This window comes from Eucalyptus grandis, chromosome 6 (assembly GCF_016545825.1).
Source record: "Eucalyptus grandis isolate ANBG69807.140 chromosome 6, ASM1654582v1, whole genome shotgun sequence".
In the NCBI taxonomy this organism is placed as follows: domain Eukaryota; kingdom Viridiplantae; phylum Streptophyta; class Magnoliopsida; order Myrtales; family Myrtaceae; genus Eucalyptus; species Eucalyptus grandis.
The window spans coordinates 17,972,324-17,995,514 of NC_052617.1; the positions used below are offsets into that span (position 1 = coordinate 17,972,324).

Here is a 23,191-nt window from a genome sequence, read left to right on the forward strand (position 1 = left end):
CACATTGCAAGCCTAACCTATCTCCAAGCCATTGTGAAAGAGACCTTTCGATTACACCTGGCAAGCCCACTCTTGCCACACTGCCTGTTCACCGAGGATTGCACCGTCAGGTGTTATCATGTGCCCTCATGTGCCCAAGGGCAGGAGGTTGATCTTAAACATCTAGAAGATCCGAACAAACCCTAGGACATGGCCCTTGAAGTTTAGACCCAAGAAGTTCTTGAGCAGGCACAAGGAAGTTGATGTATAGGACTCCAACTTTACACTCTTGCCATTTGGAGGCGGCAAGCAAATTTGTCTAAGAATATCTTTCAAACTCAAAATGGTGCATTTTCTTCTAGCTAGGTTTTTACATGCATTCAAGATATCAATTGCAAATGATTCACCTGTGAATATGTTTGAGATCTTCGAACTAATGAATAAAAAGATGACCCCACTTGAACTTATGCTTAGGTTGAGATTAACTAGGGAGCTCTATCAATTGAGGTAATGGATAGTTTATTTATAAAAGGAAAGCTCTATAAAATGTACAACAAACTGAATGTGTATGCGCTCTCCATACATGGCTCTAGAAAGACATAACTACATATCTAGACTTCTAATATTGAAGTTGCTGACCCTGGAACACCACTTGCGTGGAAAGGCTTACGAGTTTGTGATAGCATTGCGATGTCAAATGTCATTACTATCGTTTACCACTTGCTTGCATACTGTGTGACCGGTCGTGTATGGAATCATTCATGATTTCCTTGCCCAAATGCCAATCCTACAGGTTTAATTGTCATCAATGAGATCTAACCATTCAATCTCTTATAGCCATAACATCAGCATCGTCCATTGGATGATTGCCATATATCTCTTGCTCCTCCGTTCTACTTGGCCCTACTTACCTCGCTATCTCCGTCATTGATAGCACTTAGCCATCTCCGAACTATACTTGATGATCTCAAAATGATTAAATACCTAGAATCAGTCGTTGCCAGTGTCCTGTGGTAACTCCTGCGCCAGATCTGGGTAAGAGTTGTTGGTCTTTCGCAATCGCCCAATCCAGCCATTAAGCGACCTCATCGTCGATTTCTTTTACCCATACTCGCTGGACTCGAACTGCTGCCTATTTGTTATACCTAGATTTGGCCAACATTGGTACTAAGCTTTGTCTCCTGATTTCTGAGTTCACCTAATTTAACATGTCATAGGTTGTCCTACCGTCAGTGATTAGTACTTCTTAGAATGCCTTTGTTAAAGGTCTAAGAATCAGCGATAACATCCTCTTGGCTCAAGAGCTCTTTAGTGGCTTCCATATTGATCCCTATTTGCCGAAGTGTGCTGTTAAGGTAGACTTTCAGAAAGCCTATGACACCATCAATTGGGCCTTCTTGGAATTAACTCTCCAAGCTTTTGGTTTTCCCAATAATTTGGTTAGGCTAACATGTGTCCGTACCCCAAAGTTATCAATCTCTATTAACGGGGAGCTCCATGGTTTCTTTCCTAGTGGACGGGGCCTACGCCAAGGAGACCCTATGCCGCCTTACCTATTCACTTTAGTGATGGAAGTATTCTCTAGGATTCTCTATCGTCAATCTAGACAGTCGGGGTTCAAATATTATTGGAGGTGCAAGCCTACATGCCTTTCCCACTTAATCTTTGCGGATGATGCATTCCTCTTTAGTGAAGCAGAAATGACCTCCATATCTCTCCTTAAGGACAGGCTTCTCACTTTCTCCTCTTGGAGTGGCTTAAGACCGAACTTGAGCAAAAGCAAAGTCTTCCTTCCGGGAAGTACGCACCATTCTCGTTCCCTAATCTCCAGGCTCTCGATTTCAGGGAAGGTGTCCTGCCGGTCCGCTACCTTGGAGTCCCCATCATATCATCGCGGCTTAGCAAGTCCGACTGTAATGCCTTAGTCAACCTCATAACATCAAGGGTGCAATCTTGGGCGCATCGCTTTCTCTCATTTGCAAGCTGGCTTCAACTAATTAGGCTAGTCCTTCACTCAATGCAAGTTTATTAGGCCAACATCTTCATGTTACCTAGAGTGGTACTAGACCATATCAAACAAATTCTTTGACAATTTCTCTAGAAGGGCCCGAGCCTTGGGTCAGGGGGTGCGAAAGTGGCATGGGAAGAAATATGTCTCCCAAAAGAAGAGGGAGGACTTGGCATTCGTAATCTCCTCGATTGTAACACGATGCCAATGTTAAAATATATATGGATCCTCTTTACGAATAAGGAATCTTTTTGGTGTAAATGGATTCACTCTACCTATTTAAAAAAGAAGAATTTCTGGGTAGTCACAAAGCCTACGTTTTGCTCTTGGGCTTGGAGGAAATTGCTAGATCTCAGGAGGGACTTCCAACAATACTTTAAATGGCGGGTGAGTGATGGCCGGTCTGTTTCTCTTTGGTTCGACCCCTAGCATCCTCGGGGACCTTTAAACTTGTTCTTCACAGGCACTTTTATTTACCAGTTGGGGCTTTCCAAACAGGCTAAGGTTGCAGACTTATTTTCCGCTTCAAGCCAAGCGATCAAAGCTGTCCTCCAATCTTGGATGCATCCCCTCCCCGTTCTTACTCAGATCCCTAACAAGCTAACTTGGCTGTAGCTCTCTTCAGGTACTTTTTCTATTTCTTCAACATGTGAAGCCATTCGTCGGAAGAGCAATTTGGTTCCATGGTTCTCATTTGTATGGAATAGAATGCTCATACCCCGGTATTTTTTGGGTGCCATGTTTCTACTGGCCTTGCATCTTTTTGGGCTTCAAGATGCAACCTCCTGTGGCAAAATAGGTTGTGGGTGGAAAATTTACAATGGGCCATGAAATTCCTTTTAGGCAACAAATTCTATCAAGCTATTGCTCAGTTCTCCTTTGACGCTCTTTGTCATATAATTTGGAAGACTAGGAACAATATATTGTTCCGTGGACAAGCCTTGTTCGTTCCGGCATTGAAGCAACATCTCACCAAAGTCGTCAAGGATAAGGCTCTCACTTTCAACCATGTTGCGAACTCTCCAAGAAACAGGAGGATACAAATAAGTTGGGGACTTGATCCCTCTATTTTCTCTTCCTAGGTATCAAGTCTTCCTTAGAGCTTGCTTAAGGGTTGTCGTTGTTTTGGTTTCCCCTCGTTCTCTTTTACTCTCAACGCCCTTCCACTCTTAGTGACTCGTTTGCCATCGAGTGCAAGTTTTTAGGTGCCGAGATTTACTTTTTGTATAGTTCCGTTGGTTAAAAATCAATATACATCTTACCTTACCAAAAAAAAAAAAAAAAAAAACGTGCTTCAAACATCAATTAACAAACCGTATTGAGCTCGGGACGTATTAGGCTTCTAGTTCAAACTACATGGTATATTTGAATAGCTAAAAAACTGTAAAAGAATGATAAATGATAAATGTAATTAGGACTTACATCAGATGAATGTGAACAATGTCTTTCTTCATGGTGATATCAATGAAAAAATGTACATGGAACTTCCTCCAAGATTACGTAAATAGAGGAAGTCTCAAGTATGTTGTCTTTGCAAATCTTTCTATGAACTCAGATAGGCTTCTCGACAATGATATGCGAAGTCCAATGTGGCACTCACAAATGCTGGTTTTGCGCATTCCAAGTATGATTATGCATTGTTCACATGGACTAAAGGTAATTCATCAATCTACTTGTTGATTTATGTCAATGATATACTTATCATGGGAAATGATGATGTCACAATTCGAAAGCTCAAGAGATATTTTCATATGACCTTTCATATTAAGGATTTGGGAACTCCCAAATATTTTCTTGGTATTGAAATAGCTCGATTCAACTCGAGCATTTGTCTCAATTAGGGAAAATTCATTATGAAAATCATATCAGATGCAGGATTATCGGGATGCAAACCGACTACTATACCTATTGAGTAGAATGTCAAATCGACAACATATGACTATGATGCAAGCTCTTCTTCTCCATATGAGGATCCACTGTTCAAGGATTCATTAGGATATTAGCTTTTTGTCGGAAAATTAATTTATCTCACCATGACCAACCCTGATATGTGTTATGCAGTATATAGATACTTAGTCAGTTCATGCACAACCCAAAGCAATCACATGCGAACGCAGCGCTGAAGGTCGTGAAGTATTTGAAAGGATGTCGAGGACTTAGAATTTTGTTATCCCGCGACTACAAAATGAAGATGACAACAACCTATGTATCACAGATCATGCTACTTGTGAAATGACAAGAAGATCCATTACTAGTTTTCGCATCAAGTTGGGAAACTCTTTGATTTCATGGAAGACGAATAAATAATCAATAGTTTCATTGTCATCATCTAAATCAGAATATCAAGTTATGGTAAAAATTGTTTGCAAAATAGTTTGGATACGGGGATTACTTTCAGATCTAGGTGTTTAAATCAACGGCACAAGTGAATTATTTTGTGATAATGATGCTGCGCTTAAATTGGTGGCAAATTCGGTCTTTCATGAAAGAACAAAGCATATCAAGGTTGTTTGCTATTTTGCTCAAAAGAAAATTTGAGAAGGGATCGTCGCTACTTGAGGAATTAGAATTGTGGAATATCTTGCAGATATTTTCACTAAGTCCTTGTGCCAGAGACTACACAGATATCTATTGAGCAAGCTTGACATCTTCAACATTTATAAGCCTCCAACTTGAGAGGGAGTGTTGGAGAAAGAATCAGATTAATTCCCATTCTAGATTCTAATCTTGCAATTGATTCAGCAAATCGTAGATATGATTAATTTTAGGAAAGATAATATTGTGTAATTTTTTTCTGATTCATTTATTGTACTACAAGTACAGCCATACACTTGTACATTGAATACGACGAGAAATACAGAACAAGATTTCTCTTCATCCCTTTACGTTTCGGCGATGATCCATTTTTAATTCCAACGTAGCTCAGATTCAAGAAAAGTCGAAAAGCGGTTCTATGCGAGCGCCATTTAAGGTGCTCAAGTGGACCAAATAAGTGTGGGACAAGTCTTTTCGCAAACAATTTTTACTGAAACGTCTCATGCGTCGCGTTCGTAACCTAAGGAGGCTGTGTGGCAGTGGTCACCAGCTCGACAAGTGCCAAAAGATTTTTATGTTCTTTCTTGGGAAGCTTACGAAAAACAGCTTATGCCTAATCGTATAACCCCGTGTTTGCTCTTTGTCTAACACGGGCCATATCTTCGTAGACTTGAAGCAATGGTTTGCAAAGCTGACTCTTAATGTGATCCTTAACATCGTAGCCAGTACAGGCCACTACAGTGGCACTGTTGCGAAGGATGAGGAAGAGGAGGAGCGGCAGTGCCACGATGCGGTGAGGCAGTTCTTCCGTTTGATGGGGACGTTTACAGTGGGGGATGCTCTTCCCTTCTTGCGGTGGCTTGACCTGGGCGGGCATGAGAAAGCCATGAAGAGGACTATGAAAGAATTGGACGCGATCGTAAGTAACTGGTTAGAGGAACTCAAAAGAAAGAAGAAGGTCGACTCGGACAAGTCTCAGGGCGAACAAGATTCCATGGATGTCATGATTTCGACTCTTAACAGCATGGATATCACAGGTTACGATGCTGATACAATCGCCAAAGCCACATGCTCGGTAATGCTTCGTTTGTCCCCGCCCCTTTTCGATGAATTTGTGGTTTCTTCTTAAATGGTGCAAAACTTCATACATGCATTTTTCGCATTAGGAAATTAGCTGCACTCTTCCTTGATCTTAATCAACTTTTTCCCAGCCTATGTAAAATAATAGATAAACTATTTGAAAATAGAATTCAAACGCACTATGCCAACGTATCTTTCTATACGTCATAGATGTCACATCGCAATTAAATACGGTGTCACTTTTCCAAGGCACTTTAAAATTGAAAGGGAGGACTATTAGTTAAGTGGATACATATCAAATTACAGATGTCTTTACAATAAATGCATTGACTAATAGGGCTCGACAGTACGGTAAGGTGTACATATCTTGAGCCTTCTAAAATGAAAAATTATTACATGATTTATAAATCATATGAATCTATATCATCTCGATTATTAATTATAAGAGACTCATTATGAAGTCTACATGATAATGATTTAAATTTGATTTATATAGTCTACAAGCCATGCAATTTTGTTTTCAAACGAGATTTATGTAAATATTACTCTTCGATTGATGACTGACTGAGGATAGCATTCATGTCTGCCACAATTTTGGTGTAGCTTCTTATAATAAATTGTGAAGTTTCACATTTAAAAAAAAAATGTATTTCACTACCCCTACCGTGGAACTAAACTTTGCCAGACAACTTTTTATCCTACCTCTTAATCTATGCTCCATGCATCTTCCATTGCACAGATATTTGCAAAGGGATGCGATAATAGACTTTCATGTAACTTAGCCTTCCATGTCTCACTTCTGATGAGACATGCTAATGTTTTTAATTTCCTTTTTGGAAGGCAATGATAGCCGGAGGTAGCGATACAACCATGGCCACCCTAACATGGTCGATCTCTCTATTGTTGAACAACCTCCTACCCTAAAAAGAGTTCAAGAAGAATTTAATAATCACATTGGCAAGCAAAGAGTTTTATTAAATCGGACATCACTGACTTGGCCTTCCTCCAAGCTATTGTAAAGGAGATGCTCCGCCTATACCCAGCATCCCCCCTCTTTGGACGCCAATCTGCTGAGGATTGCGTCATTGGTGAGTACCATGTGCGCAAAGGCACGAGGATGATGTTCAACCTATGGAAAATTCAAACCGATCCTAGAATGTGGCCTGAGCCTTTGAAGTTTTAGACAGAGAGGTTTTTGAGTGGCCATAGGGATCTTGACGCGAAGGACCATAATTTTGAGCTCTTAACATTCGGAGGTGGCAGAAGATTTGTGCTGGAATGTCCTTTGCACTCCAGTCACTGCATTTTATCTTTGCGAGGTTCTTGCAAGCATTCGAGGTATCTACTCCCAGCTCATCGGTGGACATGTCCGAGGATTTTGGAGCAGCCATAAAAAAGGCAAGGCCACTTGAAGTTATTCTCGCACCAAGATTACCTTGCGAGTTGTACGAATCAGTCTAGAGCGTCAAACGATGAAGAAGCTCTTAGAAGAAGCTAGTTCTAAGTACCAGCCGAACGAACGTGCATGGGCTTTTCGTATTTAGTTAAGAAAGTCATCCGCATTTAGACATTGAGGACAATGGTGACCTTGATTTTATATGCTTTTCTTCTGTTAATGAAATAGCAAAAGTTCTTCATGTAGGTCTTAGGGTTTATCTCATTACTGTGTTAAGTGCTAAAAATTAGGATATGCATCATCAACGTCATCTCACTTATATGGTGGTGCTCAATAACTAGTGGTCGATGTGATAACCAAGTCAAAAACAATGATTTGGAATCCAAATTGGATAGAATGTTTTGACTGGCTATTGGTGTCTGGTTTAGTTTTAGTTCATATATACAAATTTATAACTAGGAGTTCGACCAAAGGTTGGCATTAAGAAAATTAAGTACTAGGGTGGCGAGTCAGGGTTTCGATATCCAGACCCCGTAGGAACACCTTTAAACCCTTGCCGGATTGTTGACATAAATGTACCATCCAAGGGTTGAATTAATAAAAAAAATCGGAGGTAACTCATTTCTGAACCAGCACCGGGTTAAAGCGGATCTTCACATTATAAGCTTAAAGGGTGATGAGTTGTGTGGATTTAGCCCAAAACAAAATGGAAACAACTTTTAGGTGATTCAAAAAATTGGAATGAACTAATTTATTTAAACCTAGACTAGCAATCTAGTCAAAGGTGTTGAGAAAGCTCCATGAGTATTTTGAAAGCGGGAATTAATATGAGCATTTGAGTGTATAGACGTAATGTTCTCTCTATATACAAATTCATACGTAAATGGTGTTTTACATTAGGATGTTTGCGCTAATGGAGAGCTTTGTTTGTCTATAAATGAAGAAAGGGATATTGAGTGGAAAATGCTAGAGTTGGAAAGACATTTGTATTTCGGTAAATAAGCAGGGGACATGCGATTGTTGGGGTGCCTGGATAGACCAAATAGAAGAACACCTTGGATAATATGAGTAATGTGCTTGGGAGGACCTCAATGCAGAAAGCAAACCGTTTGGCAATTGGGGATATTGCAAATCTAGATGAACCTCATTATAGAGGAAGTTCATGCTATAGATTGAGTGAACAATTCTTCCTATAATGAAACAATGAACCAGCTCTATATCAATTTGATTAAATTAAAATTTGTGCATCACAGCCAATTTCATTACTCGAAATCTATAAATAAACGTTGTGGAGAAGTTGGAGAAGATTTGCCATTTGGGTATGTAGGGAATGACTGATCCCCGAAAACGGATTCGACACTCAATCGAACCCCTAAATCAAATGCGGAAGACGAAGCCCGGGAAAACACGTATCACCGATCCTAAAGCACACCACGGATTCGAGCGTACCTTGTTAGCCACAGATTAGACACCAATGCTGAAAGAGGAAGAAAATCTGGCCCTGGTTCGATCCGATGACGCCTTGAAGGGAAGACAGTGTCCGTTTGCTTACTGTTTTGTCTTAAGGGGGGAGAGAGCGTTGGAGAGAAGAAGACGTACGTTCTGCCAAAACGTTATCTTCTCTCTCTCTCTCCTCCCTTTTATACCTTCCCCTTCCACGGGCCATATTCCCGTGGGCCGGGCCTTTTGGGCCAAGCATGGGCGGACGGGCCAACTTAGGCCCATCACTAATTAAAACCATCATCTCCCACTCGCACATGATGGGCCGAACAGAATTCTCTTTACCTCTCTTCAACATTCATACCGGTGAATAATCCATGCGAACAGCATACTTTGAGAGCTCGTTGCCATACATCTGTTAGGAATATATAGCAGCTCATAATGGGCATCACACTCCGAGTAGATTTAGTATGCAGTACCCTAGATCGATCGATCACATTTATATCTCTCTTGATCTCTTTTAAACAATGATATATATATATATATATATATATATATATATATATTGTATTCACAATTATGATTATCCCAAAGACAGTCATAATTGGTTAACCGGTGAACACAAAACTACAATGTGATTCTCCAAAATCGATCTTCCTCTTCCCTTCAAACTCTCAATTTCAGTTCAACTTGCTTTTCTAGAAATGCCCCATTAGATCGAATCAAACTCATGACCATTGGCAACATCCTAAGATAGCAAACACTAAATAGAAATCTTGAGAATAAGTAAGAGTCATGAGGGGACTAAAAATTGAGGAACTCTTTTCCTCAAGAGTCTCACACAACATAAAAAGTTGAGATCAAACTTTTGCCACTCTTATTGGTCGTCTCATGCATACGTAGTATGAAATACGTATTACGGTATCAACTCCTTTCCCATGGAGCGTATGTCTACACCTTTCAATACCGTACAGATGATAGTTCAGACATACCCAATGTCTAACTTGAGTTCACGTATCTACTCTTTCACAAAATTCATCAGAACTCACATCTGGCATCTTAGACAAATAAAGTAAAATATGTGGGGTATTTTACTCTCGGACATAGTAAGTATTATGTCCTCATCTTAACACCCAGTTAAGGCGACATACGTGTTTTAAGCTTGAGCTCTCGATTATCACCTAGATAATAAGCTTAAAAACAGTCTCATCTCTATTTATCACACAGTAAATAGAGGCGATTACCCGTGTGAGTGGGCTAATCTCATATCTGTCCGACATACTTTCCTAACTTAAAGTAATGCACTAAGCATTAAGATGCATAAAGATCAAACAAAGATTCATAGGCATTAATGATGAAAAAACATAAATTCATCATATGTGAACACTTAGGGAAAATTATAATATTCAGTACATTAGCCTCTACGCAGTCCTAGAGATTTCATATGGCCACAAAACACATCTCTAGGTACTGGTTTTGTCATAGGATCTGCTACCATTCTATGCGTAGTATGTACTCTAAGTTCACATCTTTTCGTACAATCATATCCATGACAAAAATTATACTTGGTATCTATATGTTTGGTCTTGCCATGATATTTTGGATCTTTGGTGTACGCTTTTGCTGCTTGGCTATCATAATTAACCAACAATTAATCTGCAACACTTCCAATAACACCTAAATGATCCAAAAAATCTCTTAAGCCAAACATCTTCTTATACTGCTGCTGATAATGCCACGAACTCAATTCCCATCGTGGACAAGGCTATACACTTTTGTTTCTTACTGCTCCAACACATGGTGCCATTATTCGGTAAGAGAACAAACCTAGAGGTAGATTTCCTTTTATTTAAATCTCCTCCCCAATCAACATCAGAATAGCCTTAGAGTCGCAGATCCTTTCCATAATAACTCAGCGTATAATCAGCAGTCCCCTTTAGATACCTTAGTATTCTTTTAACGGCTTTCCAATGTGCTTGACATGGATTGGATTGGTATCTTTTCACCATTCCAACTACAAAACATATGTTAAGTCTTGTAGACATCATAGTATACATCAAGCTTCCAACATCACTAGCATAAGGAACATCTTTCATTTGTTCCTTCTCTTTTGGAGTCCTTGGACACAGTCTATGGCTCAATCCTTCACATTTTGCAATAGGAGTGTCTATAGGTTCGCAATCTTGAAATCTTAACTCCAAGAATGTATGCAACATCACCCATGTCTTTTATATCAAAGTTGGAAGATAACCAATTCTTCACAGTATTAACAAACTCCATATTGCTTCCGGCAATCAGTATATCATCAACCTATAATGATATGATCACAAATTGATCATTGGATCTTTTGATATATACACAATGATCCTTTGTCTATCATTGTAAAGTCATATGCCATTATGGCATTATGAAAACGTATATACCATTGTCTTGACGACTGCTTAAGGCCATATATCGACCCCCAAAGTCGACATACATTTTCTTCTTGGCCTTTCACTATGAAACCAGCAGGTTGTTCCATATATATTTCTTCCTCTAATTCTCCATTGAGGAAAGCAGTCTTTACATCCATATGATGTAACTCAAGATCCATACTAACCATTATTGCCAAAATAATGCGAATCTAGGTAAATCTTACTATAGGAAAAAATGTATCTTAATAATCAATTCCTTCTTGTTGATTATACATCTTCGCCACAAGGCGAGCCTTATGCCTTTCTATCGAGCCATCAGCCTTTTGCTTTATTTTGAGAACCCACTTGTTCCCAATAGCTCTGCGTCCTTTTTGGAAGATCAACCAGTTTCTAGACTTGGTTTGATTTCATTGACTCCATCTCCTCTTTCATTGCATGAATCCATTTTTCCTTATTAGGGCAATTCAGAGCCTCATTAATATTTCTTGGCTCATACTCATCTTGTGGAGCAACCATAAAAGTTTCCCTTTCAATGTCAAAACATCGACGAGGAATACTTTGGCGACTTGTTCACCGTATGGGAAATTGTACACTTAGCACATCATTCCCCATTATGCTCCCACTTGGATTAGGTAATGATGATGTCGTCACATCAGGTGGTTGCAATTAAGAATGAATTGAATTCAATTCATCACATCTCATATTACTCCCACTTGGACGAACTCAACCAATATCATTATCTAGATCCAAGGTTTCAAATAGGAAGTAATCTTTCCCTATTTCGCCCTTCTTAGGAAATTCATCCACTAAAAATGTGACATCCTGTGATTCAAATTCAGTTATTCTCCCACTTTCCTGCTCACCTACGAACACATACCCTTTTGAGTGTTCGGAGTATCTCATTAAAATACTCTTATTTCATTTAGGACTCAATTTCCCAAACTTGTGAGAGAACTCATGAGTATAGACAGCATAACCCCATGGCTTAAGTAAACTTAAGTCCGGTTTTCTACCTATCCATAACTCATATGGAGTGGAACTAACTGATTTGGAAGGCACCCGGTTAAGTATTTAGGCAGCAGTTAACAACGCATCACTCCAAAAAGTGATATGTAAGTTAGCATGCGCCATCATGGACCTAACCATTTCCAGTAGAGTTCTGTTTCTTCTCTCTGCAACACCATTTTGTTGAGGAGTATATGGAATAGACAACTGTATTTCTATTCCCTTTTCATCACATAATTTTCTGAACTCATCAGATAAATATTCTCGACCTCGATCAAATCTCAATGCTTTTATTTTCTTGTCTAATTGATTTTCAACCAAGTTCATAAACCTTTTGAAACAACATAATACTTCAGATTTATGAGAAATCAAATAGACATATCCGAATCGAGTATAATCATCTATTAAAAGTGATGAAATAAACAGTCCCATGCCTTTCTCTCACATTCATTGAACCACAAACGTCATAATGGATTAAATGCAGAGGAACGTTAGCTCTTTTACCTTTTCCAAATGGTTTCCTTATCGTTTTTCCCTTCTAGGCAATGCTTACATATGGACAAATCGACTTATTCAATATTGCCCAACAAGCCCTCTTTGGCTAGTCTATTTATATGTTGTTGGCCCATATGACCAAGTCTAGCATGCCACCATATTCACATCATTATCATATAAGGTAGAAGACGTGAAACAAGGGAATAACATATTGACATCATCACAGTCAACATTTAGTACAATAAAACCATTCAGTAAGTGACCACAACCATAGTAGTTTGTATTTAAACACAAATCTACACCTCTATTATAGAAGTTCATATAAAAACCAAGCTTGACCAACACCAAAACAGACACTTAAATTTCGACGAATCTCCAGAGCATATAGAACATCAAGATGCGTCCACTATGCATGTTCAATTGGCAGGTGCCAATCCCTTTAACTTCAGCTATGGAGTTATTTCCAATATAGATCCACTTAGTTTCAATTGGTATCGTCGGAATTCCATGAAGGATCCTCTATCCTTTGCTACATCGTCTGTTGCTCATGAATCTACAGTCCACAAAGGATTGGATTCAGTCTATAATGCAGAACTTGACACATAAGCAAAGTTCTCAAATGTACAAGAGGTGTATGCCTTCTTTGGCTCACTACAGTCGCAAGTATAGTGACCTTTCTTGTCACAGTTGTAACATTTCACCCTTGACATTTTCTTCACTTGAGGACGTTTTCCTCTCTTGTGTTGGTTAACTCTTGATTTCCTGCAATAAGGACTTGATCCTTTGCATTCCCACATATTGAACGAATCAATACGTTTGCGCTTCTAGCACAAAGCCCTTTTTGAGCTAGAACCAGCATTGAAAATATCTATTTTCGGCTCACATGCCGTCAAGCGGTCCTCTACCAGCTCAAGGTGGCGCACAGCATCCTCAAGATCTTCCATAACATGGTCAAGAGCTTCTAGTGCTTCTTGCTTTTCTAGCACATATTGAATCTTCATATTCAATATTTCACAATTGTAGCCGTTCATATCAGCAATTACATTCTTAGTTGCTGAACCATCGTTCTGAACACATCAAACATTCATGCACGAATAATTAATGCCTATCATTTATGCATCCACTTTTACATAGACCCATCATATTAATGAATAATTTTAAGTAAGGCTTCAGAATCAAAAGGTCACTACGTTTCCAATCATCCTCCAAAAATCCTAACTTAAAATTATCATTAATATGATTGTCATATGCAAAATCAATTCTATGAAGCTACAAAAACTTCTAAACTACCCACAGCTAATTACCCACAGCAATCAGCAATTAACAGAAAGCAAATAAAAACTAAACATTGAATAAAATAATAATGCTTTCACATGATACAACTAATATATCGGTTGCTACATCAACAACAATCAGGTAGTAAATATTACATAATTAATCAAAGAAATAAATAGGGAATGTCCCTTCTAATCTATCAGTCAAAACATCTGAGAAAATTGAAGGTACATTTGCCAACCATGGAAAAACTTTTGGAGAGCTCTCATGTCGCCACCAAGGCGCATTCACTCTGCGCCATGTGGTGCTCAATCTAAGGGTTGAAGTTTTGGCCAACTCAATCCTATAGTACTCTCTTATAAAAGCTTCCACTAACCCCCTGTAATCCGGGACCACGTTGATCTCCCATAGTCGATCTAACACTGCTTGCCATTCAGGTGGAAGAGTGTTCATCAAAGCCGACACCTTCTCAAAGTCCGGCATAAGATAACCATTCCAGATGATTTCTGTATCATCGATTGACCTTGACCATGTGTGATACTAAATCACCATCAAGCCACCGATAATCAGCTAACTCTTTCATCAGCCTTTTCAGTCTAGCTCTTCCTTCGTCCGTTCTTGGGATTGCGGTATCCGTGCATAACCCATCATAGTTCCCGCAACAAATGCGGAACTAAAATGGATCACTTATAATCCATAATAAACAAAATGGAAAATACATAAATTTCCATGATTCATGCAACAAATGCAGAATAAAAATGGATTACCTACAACCCACACAGACATAATTGAAAAAAGAAACAAATTCCTTCTTTTTTTTTTTTTTGGGTCAACGGTCAACGGTCAAAGTCAACGGTCAGTCAACGGTCAACGGTCGGTCAACGGGTCAACGGTCGCCGGTCGCCGGACGGACCGGGCGGACCGGTCGGGCCGGTACGGGCGAACCGTCCGCACGTGCCGCACGCGTGCGCGGGATGACGTCACGCAGACGTCACCGGCACGACGCGCGTGCGCATGCCGGGCGTCGCGTTCGGGTCGGGTCGTCGCCGGTCGGGTCACCGGCCGATGACCGCTCGGCGAAACGGCGTCGGTGATGACGTCATCGGTGACGTCATCTGAGCCGTTACCGACCATTGGATGACGTCACGGTGGCGTCATCACGTGACGTCGCACGCACGCGTCGGTCGCGGACCGGCGCGTGCCGTTCGCCCGTCGCCGACGCGCACGTGCTGGTTCGTCACCGGCGCGTGTGGCGCACGCGCTGGCCATTGCCAGCGCCGGGGCGCGTGGCGCCCACGCGCAACGGCTTGTGGCCGCGCTTGTGGGCGCGTGCGGCATCGTCCGGCGACGCACAACATGTCGCCGGACTCGTCTCGACGACCTCTTTCACCCAATACTTTCAGAATTCAATTTCGACTTACGAAAACTCATAAAAATGGCCGAACAGTGCTCGGGTGTCGGGATTTTGCCCCAATCCGTACGGCCGAAGGTTTTCATGAAAAATCAAGCAAAAAAACACCAAATTGATCGGGAAAAACGTGAACCTGGCTCTGATACCAAATGTAGGGAATGACTGATCCCCGAAAACGGATTCGACACTCAATCGAACCCCTAAATCAAATGCGGAAGACGAAGCCCGGGAAAACACGTATCACCGATCCTAAAGCACACCACGGATTCGAGCGTACCTTGTTAGCCACAGATTAGACACCAATGCTGAAAGAGGAAGAAAATCTGGCCCCGGTTCGATCCGATGACGCCTTGAAGGGAAGACAGTGTCCGTTTGCTTCTTGTTTTGTCTTAAGGGGGAGAGAGCGTTGGAGAGAAGAAGACATACGTTCTGCCAAAACGTTATCTTCTCTCTCTCTCCTCCCTTTTATACCTTCCCCTTCCACGGGCCATATTCCCGTGGGCCGGGCCTTTGGGCCCAGCATGGGCGGACGGGCCAACTTAGGCCCATCACTAATTAAAACCATCAGGGTAAGTAAAGGAAGTATCGACTGGGTTCGCAAAGGCAATTTAGTTTATTTTGGGCAAGATTTCAAGCCAAGAACACATTTGCAATGGGTTCTTTAACCTATCTGAAGTCTCCAACTTGCTAAGGAAGTTTGGAGGGCTATAAATATACGTGAGAATAAGAATTGAAGGTGACCATGGGAGTAAAACCACTCTTAAAATGATTCGTAAGCGAGCAAGCATGATGTCTCGAGCTTGCCTCAACAACTGAGCCAAAACTAACGGAATTTTATGTAAGTAATCTTGAATCCAAAGAAATCGGTTTGAATTTTTTTTTTTTTTATATTCTAAAACCACCATATAACCGGCAATTGGCAGCGTAAATCAAGGGGACACTAGCGTGGGGGCCCACCTCTCACGACACTCCACTTTAGTCGTGCAATGGGAGTGCGGAGTTTCGAACCCCTCCCCTCCCGGATGAGGGGAACCGCAGGGTGGGTAGAAATTGGTTTGATTTTGGTGCCTGAGATATGAATTTTTTTAGCAACCGATACTAAACCTAATGAAAGTGCACAATGAGTTTTAAGTCTACATTGAAAATACGGCTTTTATTGATGCAAAAATATTGGCTTCTAGAAGCATTCATAAAATGGAAAAAAGATAACAAAGAAATTTACTGATAAATAGAGAGGAACTAACAAATCCAGAATCAGACAAAAAAAAATAGAGATTAATACTCTTAAAAACCTCTAAACTGATATACATGTGACAAATTTATCTCAAACTAATTTTGGACCACCTAAAATCCCAAACTAGTATATATTTGACAAATTTACTCTAAATTAATACATTTATGACAAATTTATTCTCTATTAATTTTCGTTAAATTTTACTATCAAATTATTAAATTTGATGACACATGGCAATTAACTAGTATAAATTTGAGATTTTACTCTCTGTTTGTCATATTTATACAATTTTTGTGATTTTTTTTCATTTAATCCAATTTAACGGAATGTATATTTATCACAAAAGTATCAATTTAGGATTTTTGACAATCGAATAAATTAATTTAGAGTAAATTTGACATAAATGTACCGATTTTGGGTTTTTTATGGTTATTTGAGATAAATTTATCACAAATATATTAATTTTGAGTTTTCATGATTCAATAATTAATATAAGATAAATTTGTCATACGTGTACATGTTTGAAGTTTTTTAGGTGTTAATAAAAAAAAACAAAAAAACAAATCTAGAAGTCTTTTCATAGTTACTTGTGCAATGCTCGAGATGCATCTTTCAAAAGTCATGCGGCGTGGGCCCCACCTGGACCCCACCCATCCTCTCGCCGGCAACTTCTTCCGTAAGACAAGACATCACGAGCCGGATGGTAAAGTTGCCCGAAACTTCAATTCTCATCCGAGGGATTCATTCGTTTGGATCGGCAAAAATATATGACCACGTGTGGGCCCATCGGTGGAATTCTAATGAAAAATAAATGGATTACATCCTTTAATTTATTATAATAAGAACACTCTATTTTAAATTATAAAATGTCAAATAATAAATAATTAAAAGATATTCTGGTATTCGTTCTTTCAAGAATTTGTGACTCGCAATAAATTATTATTTTCTTAATAACCTAAAGATAATTATACTAATAAAATCCGTAGAACTCATGGTTGACTTTTCAACCATAAATTGAAAAAAGGAAAAAAAAAAAAAAAAAAACAATGCAACCAATTCCTCCACCTACCCTTTGACTTTTCTCTGAGGTTGTCCAAATCAGTAAGTAATGCACAAACAAATGAATCTCATATTTTGTCATTAATGAGTTCCGTATCTTGTTCTTAGATTCAGATTCAGCATAGATGATAATGACAAAATATAAGATTCCTTTATTTGGAACTCATTAAAGATATGTTATGTATGTGTGAGTACGTACAAAGTTAAAAACATGCATAAATATGTCATACTGACATCAACAAACATGTTGAGATGCTCAATTAAACATGTCTCACATTATATTAATAGAGTATTCGAGATTTCTTAAGTATCCTACTTATATCCTCTGAATGTGGTCCATAGACACCAAATAATTATACGAGACACATGGGGTTCTGTATTTTTAGAGATCATTTCAAGAGAATGCACAAAGATGGTAATTCAAATTTAATACTTCAAATTAAAAAAAAAAAAACAAATACGCTTATCACTTGAAAAATAATATTACCCCAAACGATAATATGATTACAGTCGATAGGGACATGCATTGATTTGCATATAAAATCTTTCGTCATAGATTTCCACTATCCAACAAAGAGAGGCACACGAACAATGTACCCAGCCACGAATTTTCATTGTGTGTTCTGTCTTTTGCAATAGGTTTGGAGCTTGAAACTCTCAAGTGCATCACAACCTTTTTCCTTGGTGCTTCTTCATGTTACACGCAGCAAAAATGGACTCTCTGCTTCAAGACCTACCCCGCTTGTCCGGAATAATCCCAGCAATCCTCGTCCTATTAATCTTTGTATTTTTCAAATCGATATCATCAAGCAAGCTCAAAACACCACCAGAACCCTTGGGAGCATGGCCCATCATAGGTCACTTGCCCATTCTAGCGAAATCCAAGCTTCACCACAAGACCTTGGCATCCCTGGCTGACCAGTGTGGACCCATCTTCAACGTCCGGTGTGGGACGTTCCAGGCCCTAGTGGTGAGCGGTTCTGAGATAGCCAAGGAGTGTTTCACCAAGAACGACATCGCAGTGTCCACTCGACCACGATACTTGGCCCAGGAGATCCTGGGCTACTCCTATGCCATGTTCCCGTTCGCGCCTTATGGCCCATACTGGCGCCAGGTGAGGAAGATGGCCACCTTGGAGCTGCTCTCGAGCCGGAGGGTAAAATCGCTTCTCAACCCTATCCAGGCCTCGGAAGCGGACGTGGCCATTCAAGAGCTGCACAAGCTTTGGATTGAGAGTAAGGACGATTCAGGTATTCTTTTGATGTTGATGGTCATTCTATATGTTGTTCTGGCGGTTCTTGATGATAAGCCTTTCTCTGGTTGTATTAATTATTTACCTTTTTCGGCGAACACTGGTCGTTTTCAGAGTACAAGGTCACGAAATGATCAAATTTACAACTTTTGGTTGCAGTACTCTCTCTAGATTAAGAGTGAGTAAAGACTTGCACTTTTATGGCATCCATATCCACGGACAAAGAAAATATGATGCTTGTCCTATCTTAGTCAAAGAGGTTTCGTTGGAAAGGGACAACCTAAATGAAGTGCTGAGTTTTGTGAGGCATTCAAGGAAGCCCATGTCCTACTAATTTGTTGGATTCGTGGATGGTTTGGGAATGACTCCTGTGTGTTTGACACACAAAATACAAATTCGATTCTTTTATCACTCAATGCAACTACAAACAATGCCATAATTAGGTCACCCTTCTCGGTCTCGATTAGCATATTTCTTGGTTTATAGATCTGAGGGTATTTGTTCGATCACCTAGCCATGGGCTTTTCTGCCTTTAAGTACAAAAAGAACCTGGATAATTACCAAATAATTCTTAAACTTATTATGCGAATGTCAATTCAATTGTAAACATTTCAGTGTGATCAATTTAGTCCTAAACTTTTTAACTATTTGTCAATATAGCTCTTCCAGTTAATTTTGACTATAAATGAATAACGTGGATACCGGTCATTTTACGTGGCACGATTGGCCAATTTTTTTTATTTTTAAATTTTATTAATTATATATTTATTTATGTCCTTTTTTATTTTTATTTTTATTTTTTTCCATTATGACCCATGAGGGTCTTCTTGGCTTGTCATCCACTAGGCCAGGGTCGCAAAGCCCTCAGTGGCTGCGAGCGAGACTGCCTTACCTAGATTTGAGCGAGGCCTTTGTGGCCCTTGCCCATAGTCAATGAACCCCAACAACTCTTGCTAGCCACAGTGAAAACAAAGAAAAAGAAAGAAAAGGAAAAAGAAGAGAAATAAATAAAAAATAATAATAATATAAAAGTCAGAAGTGATTTTAAAATTTGTTTATGTTAGAATTAGATGTGCCACGTAAGACAGTTTGTGTTCATCTTAGTGATTTTCACTCAAAATTGATTAAAATGACTATATTGATAAATCGTCAAGAACTTTAGAACTAAATTAGCAAAATTGAAAAATTTATGATTAAATTGATATACACATAATAGATTTAAGACTTTTTGTGATATTTTCGAAGAAACTAGATAGAATGACACACGACATCAATGAAGTATTGTTCAAGATTGAATATGTTTCGTCAATTCTTTTAGTTCATGAGAGTATTCAAAACTTCAATTCAGCATAACATCTACTTCATTCTAATTTATTAGGCCATGTCATCATCGACTTGAGGCCGTGGTTTGCAAAGTTGACTCTGAATGTGATCCTGAGAATCGTGGCCGGAAAGCGCTACCGTACAGCGGACGAGGAAGAGAAGCAACGGTGCCAAAAGGCGTTACGGGAGTTCTTCCACCTCTTTGGGGCGTTTTTACCGTCAGACGCTTTTCCTTTCCTGAGGTGGCTCGACTTAGGTGGACGTGAGAAGGCCATGAAGAGGACTGCAGAAGAACTAGACGAAATTATGGGTGGTTGGTTAGAGGATCACAAGAGGGATAATAAGAATTTGGGTGAGACCAATGGAAGTGGAGATTTCATGGACGTCATGCTTTCGGTCCTTAACGATGATGAAATTGGAGGTTATGATGCTGATACGATTATAAAAGCTACATGCTTGGTAAGTTTTTGTTCGCTTCCCGTTGGAGCAATCTTTTCTTCTTCTGTAATGCTAGTTGCCCACATATCAAGTTGTCAGGGGCCATTGTCTATAGGTTTAGTTGATTTCAACTGGGTGAAAATGGTCCAGTCAGTCCAACTCTAGAGTTGGAACCATATAAATCTAACAGGGAGGGACGCATTTTAGAAAACCCGAAATTGAGAACCACACCGATTTACCACAGAATGAAGTTTAGAACTAAACCGGGCAGGTTCTAAGTAGAACTACAAGCTAGTCTAGTCCTATGATTTTTGTTATTTCCAGTACATCAAAAAATAAGTAACCAATTTTTATTTTTTCAAGTAAAGACTTTCTCCCTTTTGTGTTATGATATGGAAAATACGCACATTGAACAATTACATTGAAATAATTAAGTTTGATAATCAAAAAGTACTTACATTGGAAATCAAGCTAGACAACCTAATCTACACAATAAAATAAAGCTTGAGCACTCAATTTGGAAAGCTGCTCAAATTAGAGGGCCTAAAGTTGGACAAAAGTTTATTCGTGTATAATATTGTGGGCTTATTTAAATTTTTTATATTAATGCCAGCGTCCCATTTCAACATCCTGCGATCACGGGCAGAAGAAGTGGGACTAAATATGGACTCAATTACAACTTATGCATCTTCTTTTTGGTTATTGGACCACATTTTTCTGGCCCATGTGAAGTGGAAGGGCGCATGAATTTAAATTGCGAACGATGTTGTGGTTAACCTTCATAACTTAGTTCTAACGTGGAAAACATGTTTGTTGTATATAAAGGCGATGATCGCAGGCGGCAGTGATACCTCGATGGTTACCCTGACGTGGGCAATCTCACTGTTGCTCAACAACCTTCACAGCCTGAAGAAAGCTCAAAAAGAGCTGGACGCTCAGATCGGCAAGCAAAGGCATGTGAAAGAAGGGGACATCGCCAGCCTAACTTATCTTCAAGCCATAGTGAAGGAGACCCTCCGGTTACATCCGGCGGCCCCACTCTCAGGGCCACGCCAATTCACTGAGGATTGCACTGTCGGCGAGTACCACGTGCCCAAAGGCACATGGTTGATCTTGAACATCTGGAAAATCCAAACCGACCCCAGGACATGGCCTGATCCATTGGAGTTTAGGCCCGAGAGGTTCTTGAGCAGCCACAAAGATGTTGATGTGAAGGACTCCAACATTGCACTCCTCCCGTTTGGAGGCGGCAGGCGAATATGCCCCGGAATATCTTTCGGACTGGAGATGGTGCACTTTCTTCTAGCTAAGTTCTTACATGCATTCGAGATATCAACCGTGGACAACTCACCAGTGGATATGTCCGAGATCTTCGGACCAACTATACTAAAAGCGACCCCATTGGAGGTTATGCTCAAGCCAAGATTAACTCGGGAGCTCTACTAGTTGAGGTAACATAGAGTTCATATATCAAAAATAAAAAAAACTCTTTGGAATGTACCTATAAGTAAATGTGCATGCGCTCTCTCCACGCGAGACTCTTAAAAGACTAATTACATACCTAGACTCTACAGGGTGAAGTTGCCAGCCTTGGAACATCACTTGCATGAAAGGGCTTATGAGTTCGTGATTGCATCAGAATGTCAAATGTCATTTACTATCATTTACCACTTGCATGCGTACTGTGTAACCGGTCATGTATGGAATTGTTCATGCTTTCGTTGCCCAAATGCCAATCCTACAGGTTTAGTTGTCATCAATAAGATCTGGCCATTCGATCTCATATAGCCATAAACATCATTGTCATTCATTGGATGATTGGAGTGTATCTCTTTCCCCTCTGTCCAGCACTTATTTCGAATTTTAGACTCAAAGAATCTCATGAACATGCATAAATCACCGCATCTACATACATTAGGTGAGGATTCACTCATGATAAGACCTGCATTGTTCTCTATATCACTCGCGAAAAGTAACCACTCAGCCTCTTTCTTTGTGAAATAGCTAGTACGAGTACCTAGAGGGGGGGTGAATAGGTATACAAAAAATTTCTCGAAGCTTGCACGATATTTAAACAATTAGAGAATTTGCAACAGTTAAAAATTCAATCGCAAGACTGAGTAAGGGAAAGAGAGAATTGAACACTCGGTTTATAGTGGTTCGGCTTGATTCAAGCCTACGTCCACTCTTCGCACCGACAGCCGATTGGCTGGATTCCACTATGATCAAAGAGTTGTTACAAAGTGTTGATCTTCCTTGATTTCTAGGTGTAGATGATCTACCACACTCACTCAAGGCGTCACTAAGTATAAACACTCTCTGTATACAATTTCGCTCGTCTCAACTAACAATCAAGGATCTTCGACTCTGGAATTTTTCTATCGATCACACACTTAAGACAACTAGAACGTCTTCCTTTTATACTCATTCATGCCATCATAGCCGTTGGCACTTACCAAAGGAATTCCTCCAATCTACCCGTTGGACGGAATCAATCAAGAAGATCATCCGAGCTATTTAAGGAATCGATGATAGCCCATCAATCTGTTCGCCCATACAATCAGGATCTCGGTTTCCAAGAATAGAATAATCCAAGATTATTTCGTCGACCATCGGATCTTCAATCGATCTTAGATAAGAATTAAAGAATCCGAAATGATTATCCAACCAAAGAATCTATTCCAGAGGATAGGATCAAATCCTCAACCATAAACCTCGGCTTTGGATTTCCTTCAACACCTTTGGATTATAAAGACTGTCGTGAGAATGATTTTGAGTCTTGAGTCTTGAGTCTTGAGATTACAAAGTCTTGAGACTATAAAGTCTTGAGACTTTAACTATCGATAT

General features: G+C 39.7%; 1 protein-coding gene across 1 annotated transcript; it reads left to right on the forward strand.

The window, feature by feature from the left end:
* The first annotated feature begins 18,043 nt into the window (after positions 1–18,043).
* On the forward strand, positions 18,044–21,790 carry LOC104451631 (cytochrome P450 CYP82D47). The gene is made up of 3 exons (XM_010066245.1): positions 18,044–18,581; positions 19,962–20,365; positions 21,170–21,790. The coding sequence occupies exons 1-3, from the start codon at positions 18,044–18,046 to the stop codon at positions 21,788–21,790; spliced, it is 1,563 nt and encodes a 520-aa protein (XP_010064547.1).
* The last annotated feature ends 1,401 nt before the right edge of the window (positions 21,791–23,191 follow it).

Excerpts from the sequence above, each read along its gene's own strand:
- LOC104451631 (XM_010066245.1), top strand. The coding sequence starts at position 18,044 with ATGGACTCTCTGCTTCAAGACCTACCCCGCTTGTCCGGAATAATCCCA. Across the intron at positions 18,582-19,961 it reads TGAGAGTAAGGACGATTCAG|GCCATGTCATCATCGACTTG; the intron begins GTATTCTTTTGA and ends CTAATTTATTAG. Across the intron at positions 20,366-21,169 it reads TTATAAAAGCTACATGCTTG|GCGATGATCGCAGGCGGCAG; the intron begins GTAAGTTTTTGT and ends TTGTATATAAAG.